The 18,803-nt window shown below is 42.4% G+C and overlaps 1 protein-coding gene across 1 annotated transcript; it reads left to right on the top strand.

Moving 5' to 3' along the window:
* The first annotated feature begins 11,648 nt into the window (after positions 1 to 11,648).
* Positions 11,649 to 14,827, top strand: LOC147461363 (uncharacterized). Its single transcript, XM_086508933.1, has one exon. It carries the CDS (start codon positions 11,772 to 11,774, stop codon positions 14,622 to 14,624), a length of 2,853 nt encoding a protein of 950 aa, XP_086365059.1. The 5' UTR covers positions 11,649 to 11,771; the 3' UTR covers positions 14,625 to 14,827.
* Positions 14,828 to 18,803: the final 3,976 nt, after the last annotated feature.

Genomic DNA, 18,803 nt, shown 5'->3' with positions numbered 1-18,803 from the left:
ACGGATGTGATTTGTTTGTCGATGAGTGATTGGCTTTTGGTGATTTCAGTCACTCGAGTGAAGCTTGAGCTAGATGCGAGTTGTTTGTTGTTTTCCAAGAGATTGACAACCTCTTGTAGCCTCTTTGCACTAGTCACGTCAGCTTCGTCCCATGGATTGACAATTATATTCGTGGTTCCCGCCACGTCTGCAATAAGATAGAAGTGAGATTAGACACCCGTCCCACATTATACACTGGATTCGGAGCAAGTATGGGTTCCCAAGCAAGAAAGGCTTGTTTTGCTCAGCTCACCCATAGAAAAAATGAATGAAACTTCTTGCTCTTCAGCAATTCATATACGGAAATAAAAGCTTCGACACAACCTCCACGTACCATTGTACATATCCATGAAAACAAGAAAGAGTTTTCACCTCTCGTTGTAAGTTCACCACCTACAACAATGTTGCAAATAAAATCATGGGAGAGTACCTTTCCACCCTTGCAACTAGATGAAATGCCTAGGGCAGTCAACTGCTATTGGTCAAAGTCTTCACCTATGACAACTTGGAACAATTGGTTTCAAAAGGTGACGACGTCATTCCAACAGCTATGATCTACCCAAGTGTTGGGAATTGGATCGTGCTAGCTATGGTGGATGAAAGAGAAACATAGCATCAATGTGTGAGTGTGTATGTAAGCAAGGTTATCACTCAAGTGAATTAGGTTCGAAGATAGAATTAGCTTGGACTCATAAACACAATCTTGAGTATTGACTTAGCTTAGCACAAGATCACCATAGACGAGCATGTAGTGCAAAATAGAGTTGTGTTTATTCATTCATGAAATGAGCTTTAAATAGCTCTATAGCCTTGCTCCACAGTATGTGGGATAAATCCACTCTCCTCTCCTTGCCTCACACTTTAGGACAAAGCTCACATTACAATCCTCCCCTTGAGGTTTGGACTATGACAAGGTACTGAAGATGTAGAATCCACATAGGATGATAAAATCCACACAGGAAAATAAAATCCACACAAGATGATAAAATCCACACAGGAAAATAAAAGTCCTCCCCTACAAGTAGAGAGGCTGCATCTTCAAAATGGGTCTTCATAAAAGACAAGGTTGGTCTCTCCTTTGTCTTCTTCGTCTTCTACCATGTGAACTGATCCTTTGTTAGGTCTCTTGCCTTTGTAGCTTCTGCTGTTGCTTTCAACTGCTTCATGGTCTTTGACTTCGTATCCTCCCCTCAAACAAGTGCTTCTATCCCCCTTTTTGTTGTGCAATCAGGCTTTATTCCATGCGGCATAATGACATGCAACAATATGCAAAGATATCCTATAAAAGAGTTTATGCAAAAAGTTAATGCTTTCTCTTCCATCTTGGTCATACTCCGACAGCCCAAGCGTGCGGTGTTTCTCATACACTTTGTCACAAAGTCTTCACACATGGAGAGGTTTTAGCAATTTGGAGACTCTCCAATGCCAACGTCTACCTCTTTACACGAGAACAATTGATGATAGAAAATTTATTTGCAAGATTTTGTGCTTGGTTGCAAATTTTAGGATTTATTGCATGAGAGAGAGAGAGAGAGAGAGAGAGAGAGAGAGAGAGAGAGAGAGAGTTTGTGAAGCTCCTCTTCACCAAAATGAAGCTCGTCTTCACAAAGATCTTGAAAGTTGAAGCCTAGCTGTTGCAGAAGCTTTCTTCAGGGGTACTTGCTGGTCGGCTTAGAAATTCCTATCGAAGCCTTGAAGCTCCTATTATTTTTTACTTTTATCCTTGCTGCAATTTCGGTGGGATTATACGGGTCTCCAAGGTGTAGCCCAAATGGTTATGAAGTTTAGTGGGCAAGGGGGTATAGAAAATGGACGTGGGATAGAGCTCTTGTCAGGCAATGTGGTAAATGGGAACTTCGGGCACGCGGGGCAGCTAGTTCGGGCAATGGCCGGACGGCCGTGGCCAGTCTTGTGAGCCACGCGATGCTGTCGGTCGAGCTAGAGTCTGTTCATGGACTCTGCCGGTCGGATGGTCACTTAATGAAGCACCGATTGCGGTCGGTCGATGCATGCGGTCATTCGGACCCGAAAACCCTATGAAAAATAGCTTACCGCCAAGCTTGAGGTCCGTCAGTGGGCGGCCGGCGGGCAGTGGGACCTCCGTATTTCTAATGCTAATTCGGGTCCGCCCAGCTTGCCCGATTTAGCTTAGCCCATTTACCAAGGAAAGGGAGAGTGTTTGCTGACATCCATCATTCACTTGCTCTTAATCTTCCTCCCTGACCTCTCAATCTTCCAATCTTAGGAAACATATATAAATAGCCTTATAGTCACAAAAACATAAATAAAAAAGTAAAAGAGCAAGAGCCACCAAACAAAAAGCTGGAAACCTACGAGTTCTAATATATGACCCAAAATCATAAAAACACATTATGCACAAGGACATGACCCTTATAATATTTACAGTCTAACCATCATCTATCTATGTGTACAGGTATGGCTAGTATGATAGAGTCATCCACTCCTACCTTGGGGGAGAGGTACCCTCTTTACTTTGCACAGGTGTTTCACATAGTCTACCCGGTGCTTGCATGTGAATGGGATTTGGCAAATACGCTAGCATGTGAGAGGAATTTAGAAGAGTTAGAATGGCTGATACGTCTCTTGACCACGACTGATCCATACTTAGTAGAGGATGTCTCTCCGGTTGCACAAACTTACCCTCTTGACCAAGATGACTATAAACGTTTAGTGATGTTCTTAGTGAACATTTGTTCCTCTAATGATGAGAAAGAGTTACATGATTGTAGAGTCCACAGGTGATGGGGAAGGTAGGAAAGAAGACTACACACACACATCGAAACACACACATATAATCGTTACCCTGCAAGCAGCCATTCAACGTGCTGCTCTCACTCTTCTTCTCTTTGAACTATTATCCAAAGTATTTACAACTATACTACTTTGTAGAGTGCGCATGTGATGGGGAAGGTAGGAAAGAAGACTACACACACATACTAACACACATCGAGACACACACACACAATCGTTACCCTGCAGCATCCATTCAACGTGCTGCTCTCACTCTTCTTCTCTTTGAACTGTTATCCAAAGTATATTTACAACATAGTATAGTCAGTGTCCGGCCGCCCATAACACAATGGACATATTCTTTAACACTCCCCCTCAAGCTCAGAATGAGCTTGTATATGATGGATTCCCAATGCTTCACGAAAGTATCAAAACTTCTCCTTTCAAAGAGCTTTTGTAAATATATCCGCAACTTGATCATTTGTCTTCACATACACTAAATCAATCTCACCTGTCAAAACTTTTTCTCTAATGAAGTGATAATGTACCTCAATGTGTTTAGTGAGAGCATGGTAAACTGGATTCTTTGCCAACATGATGCTGCTAATATTGTCACAATATATAATGACACTGTCAAGATAGTCAAAACCAAAGTCTACCATAAGTACTCTCAACCATGACTCTTCACATGCTGCCAAAGCTGCTCCATGATATTCAACTTCTATACTTGATAATGCTACAGTTAATTGCTTCTTGCTTCTCCAACTTATCATACCATTGCCAATGGAAAATGCATAACCACTTGTAGATATTCTATCCATAAAATCTCCTGCCCAATCTGCATCTGTGTAACCATAAAGACAAAGCTTCCCATTCTTTTCATAAAACATTCCATAACTAATAGTGGCTTTCACATATCTCATAATTGGTCTCACTGCATCAAGATGACTTTTACATGGCTTTTGCATGAATTGACTCACAACACCCACTTCATAACTCAAATCTGGCCTTGTTATTGTCAAGTAAATAAGACTTCCAACCATCTTGCGATACATAGTGACATCCTCAATGTAATGTCCATCATCAATCAACTTCACATTTTGATCAAGAGGTGTATCAACCGGTTTGCACGCTGTCATTCCATACTTCTCAAGCATATCCAACACGTATTGTCTTTGTATCATCCAAATTCTTGATAAAGTGTCGACAATTTCAATTCCCAAAAAAATATCTCAACTCACCAAGGTCCTTCATGTTGAATTCTCTCAACAAACTCTTCTTGACATGCAACATTTGATCATCATGACTTCCAGTGAGAATCAAGTCATCAACATAGATAACAATAACGACGATCTCTCCATCAACATGCTTCAAAAACATGCATTATCGACATCCATTTGTCGTAACTTCCAACCGAACATACTTGCCATTGCTATCACCAATCTGACTGTTGTCATCTTTGCGACTGAACTAAATGTCTCATCATAATCAAGACCTTTTGTTTGTGCATAACCTTTAGCAACAAGCCTCGCTTTGTATCTTTCCACACTACCATCTGACTTGCACTTGACTTTGTATACCCATTTTGAACCAATTGCTTTCTTTCCACTTGGCAAGCAAACCAAATCCCAAGTGTCATTCTTCACAAGAGCATCCATCTCATCATCCATAGCTGACTCCCATTCTGATTTTCCAATTGCCTCTTGAAAACATATAGGCTCTTTATGTTGCACACGTGAAACCATGTATGCATAATGTTTACGCATGTAACTGTTATAAGTCAATCTATCAACTGGATAACGCACCCTCTCTGATCTTCTCAATTGTGGTGCACTCTTCTCTTCAACTCTTGTATATGGGGGTACATATTTCTCAGCATGCTTACTACCAGGTGTCCTCAAATGTGGTAAACCCTGCTCTTCATTGAGGCTTTCATCTCCAGAACTCTCCTCAACCACTTTCTTCTTGCCTTTATCGTCTTGCTTCTTATCTCACAAACGATCACTCCATGGGTTGACACTTCCTGTACTCTCCTTTTCCATATGTGGTCCTAAAATAGTTCTTGTTGATGGTCTTGGCTTATCAACAACATGACGCACATTCTCTTGCTCTTCATACTCATCTTCTATCATCACTGGCTTTGGTTTATACCATGGTTCATGCTCACAAAATCTGACATCTCTACTGACATAAGTCTTGTCGTAGGATCATAGCACTTGTAACCTTTCTTTTCAACTGGATAGCCCAAGAATATACACTTCACTGCCTTTGGCTCCATCTTCTTTCTTGCTTCATTTGGCACATGAACATAGCAAACACATCCAAAAACTTTCATGTAGGAAACTGTTGGCTTGATCCCATAAAGTCTCTCATAAGGTGAAATTTCATGAATGGAAGCTATTGGTGTTCGATTCATAATGTGTACTGTTGTATGAACTGCTTCAGCCCAATATGTTAATGGCATATTCATCTCATTCATCATGGCTCTTACAATCTCTGCTATGACTCTATTCTTTCTCTCAGCAACTCCATTTTGTTGTGGTGTGTATATGCAAGTAATCTGTCTTCTTATGCCTTGTTCACGTAAGTAATCATCAAAACTGCGTGACATGTACTCTCCCCCTCCATCTGTAAGTAGGCATTTAATTTGACAACCATTCTCTTTCTCAACCATAACTTTGAACTCCAAGGATACCTCAAATGCCTCTGACTTTGCTTTTAGAAAGTAAACCCATGTCATTCTGCTGTAATTATCTGTGAATGTGATAAAATATCGACAACCATTCGGCGTAGAATGATCATAAGGTCCCCAAATATATGAATGAACAATTTCCAAAGGACTTTGGCTAATTCTACCCTTCTTTGGAAATGGTAAACGAGATTGTTTTCCAAATTGACAAGCTTCACAAAGATGATCAAAATTCAATCTGCCAAACTTTGGTAATCCACTTACAATTTGATTTGATTGCATATGCTTTAGTCTTCTAAAATTGACACGACCCATCCTCTTATGCCATAACTCTGCCCAATCATCTTGAGTGGATGATTTGTTTGCATACATACCGTTGTGTAAACATGGATCTCCAGCTTCCAATGAGAACAAGCGACCTTTCTTTCTTCCACGTGCCAATATCTTGCCTGATTTGAAGCATCCATAACGATTAAAATGGACTTGCAACCCTTGATCTGTCATTTGTCCAACTGATGCTAAATTCTTTGTGATTGAAGGCATATATAGAACATCTCCCAATGTGTTGTATGTCCCGTTTTTTTCTAGCAATGGAACTGAATCAACATGCGTAATCCGATGCATAGTATCATCACCTGTATAGCGACAAACTCATCCTCTTCAAACTTCTCTTTTTTGTCAAACCATTCACCATGATATGTCATATGATCTGTGGCACCACTATCTAAATGCCAATCATCTGTATGATGTGGCTCCACCATGCTTCCAACAACATGTTCCATAGGAAATAAATGTCCACTCGATCTATTGTCATATATATTTTGATCATGAGGATTGTATCCAACAAAGTTTTCTCCATGTCTGCCATAACCTCGGCCTCTTCCACCACGATCACGATTTTGATTTAGCCTTGTGTAACATTCTCTTTCAAAGTGACCATAAATACCACATCTGTTACAATATCCATCTCTTTGAGGATGTACAAATCGTCCACCTTCACGTCCACGAGGTCGGGCTCTCCCCCTGCCTCTTTGGCTGTAATCATTGTAACTTTGGCTTTGTTGGTTTTGCCATTGACCTCTTCCAGCATTGTTTCCACGACCATAGTTTCCTCTTCCACTTCTATTGTTTCCACGACCTCTAGAGTAAAAAACCTGATCTCTGGAATTGTTATTAGATTTAGAAGGACCTGACTTGCCTAACTTTACCTCTTCTTGCAAACAAAGGTTTACTAACTCTTCAAAATCAGGCATGTGTCCTCGAACAAATGTAGATGTATCCAATGACTTGTATTCCGGTCCCAAACCATTCAATGTCACTGAAACTAAGTCATCATCTGGAACTTCAACATTAATGCTCGTAAGATCTTCCTGTATTGGAGCTGTTCATTCTTGCTAGTATCTCCCATGATTCCTTTGGAGATTGAGCCTTCTTCACATGTGGTATAAAGAAGTCACTAATGCATAGTGAAATCCAATGCATCACTTTCCTTGAATTCTCGATCCACTTCTTGTAAACTTCTACTCCTGCTTGCCATGTTTTATGCGCTTCAACATTCTCTCTGTTTGGTTCCAAACCAACCTGGGGACACTCTTGTTCACTTGTAATGTAGTCCCATAAACCTTTGCCGATGATAAAGTTCTCCATCCTGTAAGACCATATGCTGTAGTTCTCTCTGGTCAGCTTCTCTCCAACAATCTGTGTGACTTGAGTTGAACTTTTTGCCATCTTTACTCTCTCAATTTCTTCCAAAGGATTTTGACAAAATTTCGGCAGAGTCCCGTTTGTATTTTGACAATATCTCAAGTGACAATCTCAACCAAAGTGCTCATAAACACTGACAGAAAATCTCTCATTGCCAAGGGAAAATCCACTTACTCACTTTGCCACAGACTGACTCAATACTATGCATAAATACTCTAAAACAATGTCCACATGGACCTGTATGCAAAAGCAATCCATACGCTGTCCTGTGCCACATATCCATACATCCACCTTCTTCCCATAGTCGTAAATGACATATGAGGTCTTTAGCGGGGCCAGTCGGGAGTTCGCTCCAGTACCTAACCCACCTTGCCAAGGTACCAAAGCTCCCAAGGCAAGGCTTCAAAAAACCTCACTCGACCCTCATAAAGACTGCAGTTTTGCAAAATACATTTACCACATATCCATACATAACCACAAAATACTCAATCTGACAATATAACTGCCTCAACTTCTTTCCACAACCTTTCTTACATAGGCGGCTGTCAATAACGGACCCACAACAACCAAACATAATCTTTGATAACACAATATCATGATGCAAGAGCTCTATGTTGCTCTCCAAAACCTGTGTAAATGCTGAATTCTTCACCTGTAACCTGTAAATCTACTGTCGAGCGCAAAACTGGAAATCTCATATGCCTGTGTGAGCTGGCTGTTTGGTACAAAAAGTTTCTGTTTTTGGTAAATTTGAGTATGCCAATGCGTCCGGAATGCCCAAAAAAACATAAAGATAGACTCCTGGATCACTGTATTCCGAGTTCAGGTGAGGGATCTCTTTTTTGTTGTTTTCCAGAGCTGCAGAAATCTGTGTATTGACTGTAGCTCCTTAAACTGAGCTCTGATACCACTTTGTAGAGTGCGCAGGTGATGGGGAAGGTAGGAAAGAAGACTACACACACACACCAACACACATCGAGACACACACACACAATCGTTACCTTTCAGCAGCCATTCTATGTGCTGCTCTCACTCTTCTTCACTTTGAACTATTATCTAAAGTATATTTACAACATAGTATAGTCAATGTCCGGTCGCCCATAGCACAACGGACATATTCTTTAACATCATATTCTTTAACTATGATTACATGGATGGCACATATGGTCTCACGGATGATGACTTCGTTTTTCTTCATGAAAACGAGGATAGGGATTTAGCCTTAGGGTTACCTCCCAACCTCTACAATATCATGTTCCCTTGACTCTCTAGGGAGAGTGCAAATAATTAGGTTAGGGTTCCTTATGTTGTTTAATTATGTTCAATAAGGGACGGTGCCTCTTCCCAAAGATGTGCCTCCTAGATGTATTTTTTGTGTTTTCTAGTGTGTACAGGAACATGTTGCTGTTATTAGGATTTGGAACTTCATGGAATCTTTCTCTTGTTCACTCTTCATATCAAGTGCGATCATTAACACAAACAGGTGTTTCTTGACCTTTAGCATTGTCCCTTGTCTTTGTTTTTGCATCCATGTTTGTTTGCTTTAAATGTGATTGGTAGCACAATATTCCGTACATTTGCTTAGATTAAACATTAGATTCTATATAATTTTTTGTCATAGTCCCTTGTCTAGGTTTAAGAATCCAGCAGTTTGACTAAGCTAGTTTGACCAAGTTAGGAGATCTTCTCTTAATACCATGGGGAATGCCTTCCTAATAATTAATGGTTACTTTTGGTTCTTAATTCGATTTAGGCAACATTGTGTGCAATATACTAGGGATTTCTAGTGAGCTTAGTCCCTATTGACCTTTAGCTTAAGTATTATAAAGGGAGTTTACAAGAGTGATGAGGCTGGAGAGGGTAACAGTGTTATATGACCCCCCAAAGTTACAAAATTAAATGTTGAAAACGAACAAACAAAAAAATCAAAAGTGCCACAATGTAAAATCTTAAGCTGGAAGAGAAATCCCAGCTTGATTTGGTACTTCATTCACATGTATCGCCTATGGTACTAGAGCCCTAGAGGTTCTCAGTGTGGGCGCTTTTCCTTGAAAAGAAAAAAACCCAAGGCATACAAAATAAGCACACACATCAAAACTGAATCAATGTGAAACGACTTTGGGGGGTCAAAGAAAAGGGAATAAGTCAGGCGATGATTTGATGAGCAATTCCTTTTATCATAGCTTAACTACAAGGTCTTCTAGGTATAGCCTCTAGTCAGCCCTCGGACATGAAATACTTGGCTCTCACGATTAAATAGCTTAATTGACCAGCGAAAATTGATAAGCTTACCCATGGTATTAATAGTTGACCTCTAGTGCCTTTTAAGCGTTAAATAGCAACCCCATGCTTGTTTAGTTTCTCACATTTACAACCGTTTATGCGTTTGATTATATTACAGTTTAATGATTATTGCTGACAAATTGTTTAATATTCTGTTACCAATCAATTTGTTTGCCTACAATTGCATATGCTTTTTAAGTGTATATGAGAATGCATTTACTGTGTCAATTTTGGTTGATTTGCAATGATCGGAGAAGGCTAAGAACATTCAATCTCGGATGCTCTTCCACCTCGACGAGCGTACTTCATCTCAATAGCTTTCGAGGATGGAATCTACATCAGGAAGGGGGGCATGTTAACCCTCACGGACATCGTATCGCCTTCGACGGACGCATATTATTTATTTGATTGAGTCATGGACCGGGCTTGTCGGTCCAATAGGTGTGTAGGTGATTGCCAATGAGAGGCACACCACTTATCTTATTTTTACAGTAGTTTTGCAACGACCGGCCACTGTGGACGTCCATGTGTGAATGGACCAAACTCTTATAAAAGATCCATTTGACCTAGAAATCCTCATTCTGGGAGGTGTAAGCTAATAAGTGCTCTTGCTCCATATCTGTCTCCTTCTCCTTCGTGTGCTCACAGGTGTGCGTGTGTGTGTATGCTTGAGAGAGAGAGAGAGAGAGAGAGAGAGAGAGAGAGAGAGAGAGAGCATTGCGGCGGCATCGACATCGACGACAGCTCTCTTCTTCTTCGTAGCACATGATCCTTCATGACGGAAGCATTGAGTGGTGAGTGACACACCCCTACCCCTTTGAGCTTGCTAGGATCTTCTAGTTGTGTGTTTGCAACCTTTTGAGGCTCGCACACAACGCATAAGCAAGTTCCCAGCTTCGACACGTACGGTAGCTCCTTCTTCTTTGCAACACAGGATCCTTCACGGTGGAAGCATTGAGTGGTGAGTGACACACCCCTGCCCCTTTGAGCTTGCTAGGATCTTCTAGTTGTGTATTTGAAGCCTTTCGAGGCTCGCACACAGTGCACAAGCAAGTTACTAGCTTTGACACGTACGACAAAGCGTACAGCTACAACGTGGTTATGGTTAAAATACTTGAGTACCTTGTGGATGTAACTATCTCTTTGTAGGTTTTTGGTGTAGGTAGTACGCTTGGAAATATCGTACTATCCTTAGAATGACTTGCAATAAATATGTATATGGACTCTCAAGAAGTAATCTTTTGGTGTGTGCTTTATCAAGAGTACTTCTAAAACCTTTTCTATGTTTTAAGCAAGTCTTGGAAAAAGTGAATTTATACTAAAGTAGTATGTAAATTCGTGCATGCCACAAATTCCCATGAAAACTCAATGACATTGCTGTAAGTGAAGTGTAGAAGCTAGATCTTATTGGCCATATGGTAAGCGTGGTAGGACCTTTAATCCTCACTGTTAATGTCTTAAAAAGAAAGAAGAAGAAAAGGTGATGCTTGATGGGTGTCGATGTGTTGTTTGCCCCAACTTAACGGTCAAGAGGAAGGCTACGACACGGCTCGAGCCTATTCTAGTTCTCTTGAGCATTGGTTGCATGGCGATCACAAGGTGGCATCCTATATCACCCAATGTATTTGGTAGCTATATCTAGGTTGGCTTGGCAGGAGCATGGCTTCCTATGTAAGCTTTTTCTACTGTATGTACACTCACTATTGTGAGTTTTTTTGGGGGGGGGGGGGGGGGGGGGGATCCCATGAAAATGAAGAAATATGATTGCAATGTTTTCTCTAGAGGTAATTCTTGCAAACTATTCTGTCTTGGGGTTGTGGATGTTTGTGTTTGGATGCTTTGCAAGATTTATTCGTTTATGGGAAGACAAGTGCCAATAGCCTTATGGGTTGTCCACACTGTCTCAACTCATGGCTCTTTTGTATGTTGATACATGTAGTTTGATTATCTCTTGCTATCTTGCTAAAGCTTTCTGCATGTTCTCTTTAGAAGAAAGATCACTTTACATTTTCTCCCATTCTTGCACTAAAGCTTGCTATTAATTAAACTCTTTTTTGGTGTTTGCATCACTTAAGTGGCAGGCCTCGTGATTTAATCACTTGTTTTCTTTACAAATCAAGGAGCCATTTGGCACTGGTCAAGGCCTTTAGGTCTTCGAAGGACAAGCGAGTGTGAAAGCGTGTGATTAAGTATCTCGAAGATATCCACAGGCAGCAAGCAAGCCTTCACTGGGGCGAGGTGCCTTCTGTGACGACGAGCGCGAACACGCCTCCTTTCATTCACAGGCAAGAAACCAGAAGGAAGCATGGCGGGCTCCTCTCTTTTATCCGGAAGTGCCTCTTCTATTCCTGTCTCTACAGAAGTTTCTACCTCGTCAGAGAAGAGATTCTCTTCCACCCATGTCTGCAGAGCCTCCATGCCAGGTATTGCCTTCTCTTGTCGCAAGGTCTCCATTGAAGCAAGAGTTCCCTTTTCGCCTGCCAGGTTTATCAGCGTTCTCTCCGTCACTCCGCGCAGAGCCACGAGAAGGAATGCCATTTTGGCTCTAGACCCCGACTTCTACAAAATCCCTCATGTGGAAGGTGTTCCTGTTGGTAAAAGGCTCAAGCTATGGAACCTTCCCCCTAACCTGGATCGTGAAGAGTTTTTAGACTGGTTTAAGGGCTTGGACGGGGTGACGGTTGAGAGCTTGGAGCTAACAGATGACCCAGACCTGAATGCGCAGGGTATTGGTGGGTTTATCGAGTTCGCCTCGAAGATGGATGCCTGTATGGCAATTGTGAGAAGAGATGGCCACAAGTTCAAGGGCCGCTGCATTCGAATGGACTTTGTTGAGAAGCGGCCTCATGAACGAGAAATTGGTGGGCGGCGAAACCGCCCAAGTTACCGCAACCGGTCACAGCCTGTCTCTGATTACCAGCCAAGGAGCAACTATGGCACAGGTTTTAGTGGCTCGACCGGGGCTCCGTCATACAGTGCTGGTGCATCTGCAAGTGGGGGATCATACGGTGGGTCTGCAGCTGGTACTCCCAGTTATGGGGCTAGTGCATCTTCTGGCATTGGCTCAAGCTATGGTTCTGGTGGGTCTTCTGCAGGTGGGTCTTCATATAGCTCCACTACCATGGCTCCTCCAGTTACACCTAACTCATCTTATGCCACTGGCAACGCTAGTGGGCCTCCACCTGTTACCCCAAGCTCTTCTTTTACCACAAGCAATCCGAGTAGCCCGACAGCAGCCCCCGTCACACCCAGCTCCTTCACTCCTACAAACCCTACTAGCTCATCAGCTACCCCTTCATCACCGTATGGCAACCCTAGTACTGGAACTTCAAGCCATGGCCCCTCTTCTGGAGGATCCTATGGCAGTCTTAGTGGTCCAAGCTATGGGACTCCTTCAGCTGCACGAACAAATCCAAGTTATGGTGGTCCTCCAGCTGGCTCCACAGGTGCTAATGCTTCAAGTTATGGGTCTCCCTCAACTGGCACAAGTTTTAGCAGCGCTAGTGCTCCGAGCTATGGGACTACTCCAGCTGCAACCACTAGCTCTAGCTATGGCAGTACCTCTGCAGTCCCTATAAATGCAAGTGCTTCAAGCTATGGAACTCCCTCAGCTGCACCGACAGGTTCAAGCTATGGCAGTACTTCAGCCATCCCTACGGGTGCCAGCGCTTCAAGTTACGGGACTCCTTCAGCTGCAACCACAAGCTCTAGCTATGGCAGTACTACCGCTGTTCCCACAAGTGTTACTGGTGCCAGCTACGGTCCTACTTCAAATGCCCCTTCAAGCACTATGAGTTCAAGTTATGGCTCTTCTTCAGTTGCTTCTACAGGTGTCAGTAGTTCGAGCTATAAACCATCTACAGCTGGCCCTAAGAATATAACTGGTTCTGGTGTTTCTGCAAATTCTAGTGTTCCAAATTATGGCTCCTCTGCAGCTTCCCCAACCAGTTCTGCTGGTCCAGGCTATGGTTCCTCTACAGTGGCCCCTACAAGCGCTAGTGGTCCAAGCTACCATGTTTCCTCAGCTGCCCAAGTGAGTACTGGTGGATCTAGCTTTGGTTCTCCAAATCCTGCGACAGGAGGTTACAATTCTGTTTCCCCTTCAAGTGTCAGTGCTCCAAGCTACAGTTCGCCTTCAGCTGGGCCTATAAGCGGCAGCAGTCAAGGCTATGGCACTGGACCTGGTGCTCCAGCAAGTGCAAGTGGTCCAGGTTATGGGTCCCCTTCAGCTACTCGCACTAGTACCAGTGGGCCTAGCTATGGGACTGCCCAATCCTATGGTGGTACCCCTGGTGCAGCATATAATCCCCAATCAACCGGGAGTAGTGGTTTCTCTTCAAGCTATAACTCCTCTCAATCAGCCCCTGGGTATGGGGGTACAGCGAGTCCTGGTAGCTCTGGGACAGCACCAGCCAGCTATGGTAGTGCGCAATCTACATCCCCATACGGAAGCACTCCAACATCGGGAATTTCTCAGCCACCTCCAAATTATGGAAACCCTCAATCGTCTCCCAATTATGGCAGTACTCAGTCGCCTGGAAGCTACAATAGTACCAGCACTGGCTATGGTAACAACCAAGATACTCCCAACTATGGAAGCACCTCTAATTACGGAACTACTGCACCCGGGTCTGGATATGGGGGCACCCAGCCCTCTTCAGGGTACGACGGTTCTTCTCCAAGTTATGCAGGTGGCCAAACAACTCCAGGGTATGGCTCTCAGTCTACATATGGTAATACTCAGTCAGCTCCTAGTTATGGAAACAGTGAATCTTCTGGAAATTTCGGCAACACTAGTATGGGCTCTAGCTACAGCAGCCCCAATTATGGCTCTGGCTATGGAAGTCCCAGCTATGGGAGCTCTGGCTACGGGAGGTCGTCGTATGGAGGTGGTTCAACTTTTGGAACTCCAAGGGGATACAGAATTTATGTAGGAAACTTGCCATGGTCTAGTGATGACATGAGCCTTGGTCAGCTGTTTGGTGCACACGGTACTGTGTTAGAGGCCAGAGTTATGCGAGAACGTGATACTGGAAGATCTAGAGGATTTGGGTTTGTTTCAATGTCTTCACCTGAGGAAATGTGTGCTGCAATTGGTGCCCTTGATGGTTACCAAGTGGATGGGCGCTCAATAAAAGTGAACGAGGCTGAAAGATGAGATATTGATGAAAAGAGATAGTAATTGTCGCAATACTGGCAGCCTCCCCTTTTTTTGTACTCGTAGGTGGGTGAATACAGCATGGGAATACATATTGCAAGGCTTCATTGAGCAGCAGAATTTTTCATATTTTGAGTAGACAGTGTGGAGATATATTGAATGTGTGCAATTGACTCATTAGTAGTAAAAGATTTTCAGGGTGAGTGTGCCTGGTTGGATGGGGTCGCAACTCTTTTATCTAATTGTGTGTGCTCTTACATCCATGCATTGGAACTTGGGAAATGGGGCTTGTATGGAAGTTACCTTCGAGGTATCTGTTGGATGTGTTTGGAAAGCTGCATTGCTGGAGGCAAGAGTGCTGTGGGCACTATCCTTCCACTGCCAGGAATTTTCCAAAAACTGCCAGGATTTTGGTTTTAAAAATAGTCACTTGCAACTCTTTTTTAATCATATTAGTAGTTTGGAAGACTTGATTGCATATGGAATCTTATCTTTTGTCTCAAGGTTGGCTTTGTTTACTGCATTAGTCTTTTTACTGTGTCTTGTATTTTTAATTATATGCATTCTAAGTGTTTTAATGTTGTTATGCTGAGTATTGTGAGTTTTTATTGTAACTGGACAACATTGTTTGAGACTGAGTGCTTGATACTTTTATGCTCTTCATTTGCTAAAAATTGCTTTTCAGTTCGGTTATGTTGGCCATAATGGGGATGGCATGCTTGGTGACAGGAACTTGATACTTTATACTTACCACAGCTGGGCAACAAACTTTTTAAATTCCACTTTGGATGTTTTTGTGCTTTTCACCCACTAAATTGATGGTTGTGCTGGGTTATGGTGGGCAGAATGGATGGCGTGGCTGGTGATGGGCTTTACGCTTGCGTACAACCAACAGTTCAAGCATGCTGTAACTGCCCAATGTGCCGCAGTTCATGACGATTATGATATCTGGCAAGACACGATTTTTTCCTAAGTTCCAGTTTGAGTTCACTACTCAAGTTTTCAGACTTATTGCATCAATATTCTGGCTAGCTGGAGGGGCTGCAAAAGTTTGTGATGACTGAAACTGTCCATATGCTGTGAAGCTCAGGAAATGAGACATGCTTTAAAAAACTTGCATTCTTTTGAATCTTTTGGTGTGCTTTCCACCCTGAAAATTTTGGTTACCTTGGGACCTTTTGCTGATGAGCGGATGCATGTTTGCTATGGAGCTCCAGCTGGTGCTAGGAGTGGAGGATAAAAGTGCTTCCTTCTACCAAGCAATTCTATGTTGTGGGTAGGAACTCTGGCTTTATAAAGGCTTGGTCCCGTCGACCAGGCGGCAGAGAGGGTGCCTCCACTGTGGGGCACAAAGCGGTTGGTGTAGAAGAAGGTGCTTCCCCCCTCCCTCTTGTTTCTTTCTCAGAAAGCCGTGGCAGCGACCTTTTACAGTTAAAATTGTGGGCAGGCCAAGCTGCAGGAACCACTCGGCTAATGTTGATTGGCTGATGGCAGGGTTACTGATCCAGGGCCGCCGTCCCCTGTGGATTATGAATCCAGCCTAAGGTTGACGGGTACAGGGTTTGCCACATACTATCCCATCTGCAGCTTGTATTATTTCTTTTTATTTTTTGGGCCCCCCTCAATGGCTGCTGGCTGCAATTGCCAAGGGTAAGGTACACGAGTTTTTTCGAAAAAATACACCGTATGATCCTGAATGTAAATCTTATGATGTTATTGATATCTCAGATAACTCTTGAGGGAAGTTTATTTTGATGAAGGCTATAGAGAATGCCATTAATGGTTGAGGCTTAGAGAGTTTGCTGGGATTGAGTTTCTTGGCTTATATTTGGTTCTGGCCGCATTTAGAGGAGAATTTTCTTGTAGGTTTGAGAGGTCATTGTGGAGTCATTACTCTAGATAGTCTGTTAGCAACCTGAAAAGTACTTTGGATGCAAGCTATACTTCGCATGGGTTTTGTTGGAATCAGGATTGTCGGATTGCACACATAGAGCACAGAGAAGAGGAAGTTCAGTGGCACACAGCAGGAAGGAGTATTAATCAATGTGCAGGCACAAAGAAAAGCTAGGCTCGGAATGATGGGCACATAGATAACGCAGGGGAAAATACTTCCTGAAAAATTACATCACTATTAAAATAGTATGGTAACAAACCCCCCTTCAGAGTGATGCGAGGAACAAGATTGGGTACATCAAAGTGCCAAGCCCTATGGACATAGTTTAATCCACAAAGGGGAGGAAGCCCATACTCTGCAAAAAGCTATGAACTTCTTGAGGCAAAGCTTTTGTGAATGCATGAGCAAGGTTGTCTTGTGTTGATACCTAAGCTGAGCTGATCTCTCCAGTAGAGTCTCTCTTCTTGATAAAATGGGTAAGGCATTTCAATGTGCTTTGTGCGAGCATGAAATACTAGATTCCTTGCTGTTAATGTGCTTTGATTTTCAGTGTAATTAGTGGTGGCAAACTACTGGTCATGGACCCAATGGGGGTAATTTGTTGTCCATCCTAGGTCATTTCCAAGGTATGTGAGCTATACACACTATACACACTTAACCATCTCTATGAAAGCTACTTGCATCACCACATTCTTGTATGCTAGGTTTCAAGTCCTCTTTGTGTAGTCCTATGTTTGTAGATCAAATCTCCATGGTAATGCCTCAATATACTTTGCTTCACACAAGCTGGTATCTGTTAATGGGGCATTTGACTTTATTTATCCTAGAGACATTGTTTACGATGTAGTGACACATTATGCACTAGTAAGAATCTCTTTGTTTCAATCTATAAACTTTAGTTGGACTTATACTCCTAGTCTTAGCTACTGGATGTATGTATGCATATTGTGGTCACAGGTTGTGGTATACACACTATGTTTGGTGTGTTACAGATTTGTGTAGATTTTTAATTTTCTACAAACATGTCTAAGAGCGACGAAAGTTGGACAAGAACAACTTTCATGTTTGTAAGTTCAAGATGACCAATTCTTGATGGGTAAAGGTTATTGAGAGTATATTGGATGTGAATAAGACGATGCACCAATGTTGCCCAAGGCAAATTCTACTCCTTAATAGGTGAAGATTGTCAAGTATGGAGCTTCATTTGTCAAGCCCTCGTTATGAGGAGAAGCCATTGTAAACGAGACAAATCGTTCGTCAAAAAACCAAAAATCAATACTCGATCTCGAGCTTTGGACTCATTGGAATTTTCTTTTCGTAAAAATATCATGGCCGGATAGTGGTGGTCAATGACTGGTGGGCAGCGGTCAATGACCAGTGGCCGATTAAGGGTGAACGCCTGCCTCTACACATGGGCTGTTACCTCTCATGTGAGAGGGCAGTCCATAGATGCTCCTTTGCATCTATAAAAGGATGCCTCTTCTACACATGAAAATGCGAAGTGAAAGAAGCAAGAAGTGCAAGGTAGCGAGAGAATCATGTGCAACAACTATTAAGGATTTCTAAGTCCTTTGTGAATTACCTTAAGTTTGAAGTGTTAAGCCATTGCGTGGCTGCTTTTCTGTGGACGTAGCCCGCACTTGGGTGAACCACATATATCTTCTGTATGCTCTCTCTCTCTCTCTCTCTCTCTCTCTCTCTCTCTCTCTCTCTCGTATAATTTATCTTTCTCCATTAAGTATACGACTCTAGTCGCTACTTAGTAACTGATCAATCCTAACAACTAGTATCAAAGCAAAGTTTATTAGTAGTTAATACATATTAAAAAAAGTATTTCTTGAATTGAGTGGGAGTGATAGCATAAGAGAGTAAGTTAAAGATTGATAAGCTCAACGGCAAGAACTACCAACATTCAAAGATGAAGATCGAAGACTATCTCTATCAAAAGAATTTCTATTTGCCATTGAGAGGCCTTGCCAAAGAAGCCCGTAACAATGGCAAATGAAGTTTGGAACGTCCTTGATAGAAAGGTGTTGGAAACAATTTGGTTTTGCTTAGCGTCAATGGTGGTATTCAACGATTCGGAGATGAAGGTCACGGAGGACTTGAAAAAGTCACTTGAGGACCTCTATGAGAAAGCATCACCATCAAACAAGGTATTTCTTGTGAAGCGATTATTCAACTTAAAAATGATAGAGAATGGTTCAGTTGCAGAGCACTTGAATGACTTCAACACGAACACAAGTCAACTTTGATCGATGAAAGTCAACTTCGATGATGAAGTA

This window comes from Adiantum capillus-veneris, chromosome 3 (assembly GCF_014529385.1).
Source record: "Adiantum capillus-veneris isolate H3 chromosome 3, ASM1452938v2, whole genome shotgun sequence".
NCBI lineage: Eukaryota > Viridiplantae > Streptophyta > Polypodiopsida > Polypodiales > Pteridaceae > Adiantum > Adiantum capillus-veneris.
This window is presented reverse-complemented; position numbering and strand designations above follow the sequence as displayed.

Excerpts from the sequence above, each read along its gene's own strand:
- LOC147461363 (XM_086508933.1), top strand. The coding sequence starts at position 11,772 with ATGGCGGGCTCCTCTCTTTTATCCGGAAGTGCCTCTTCTATTCCTGTC.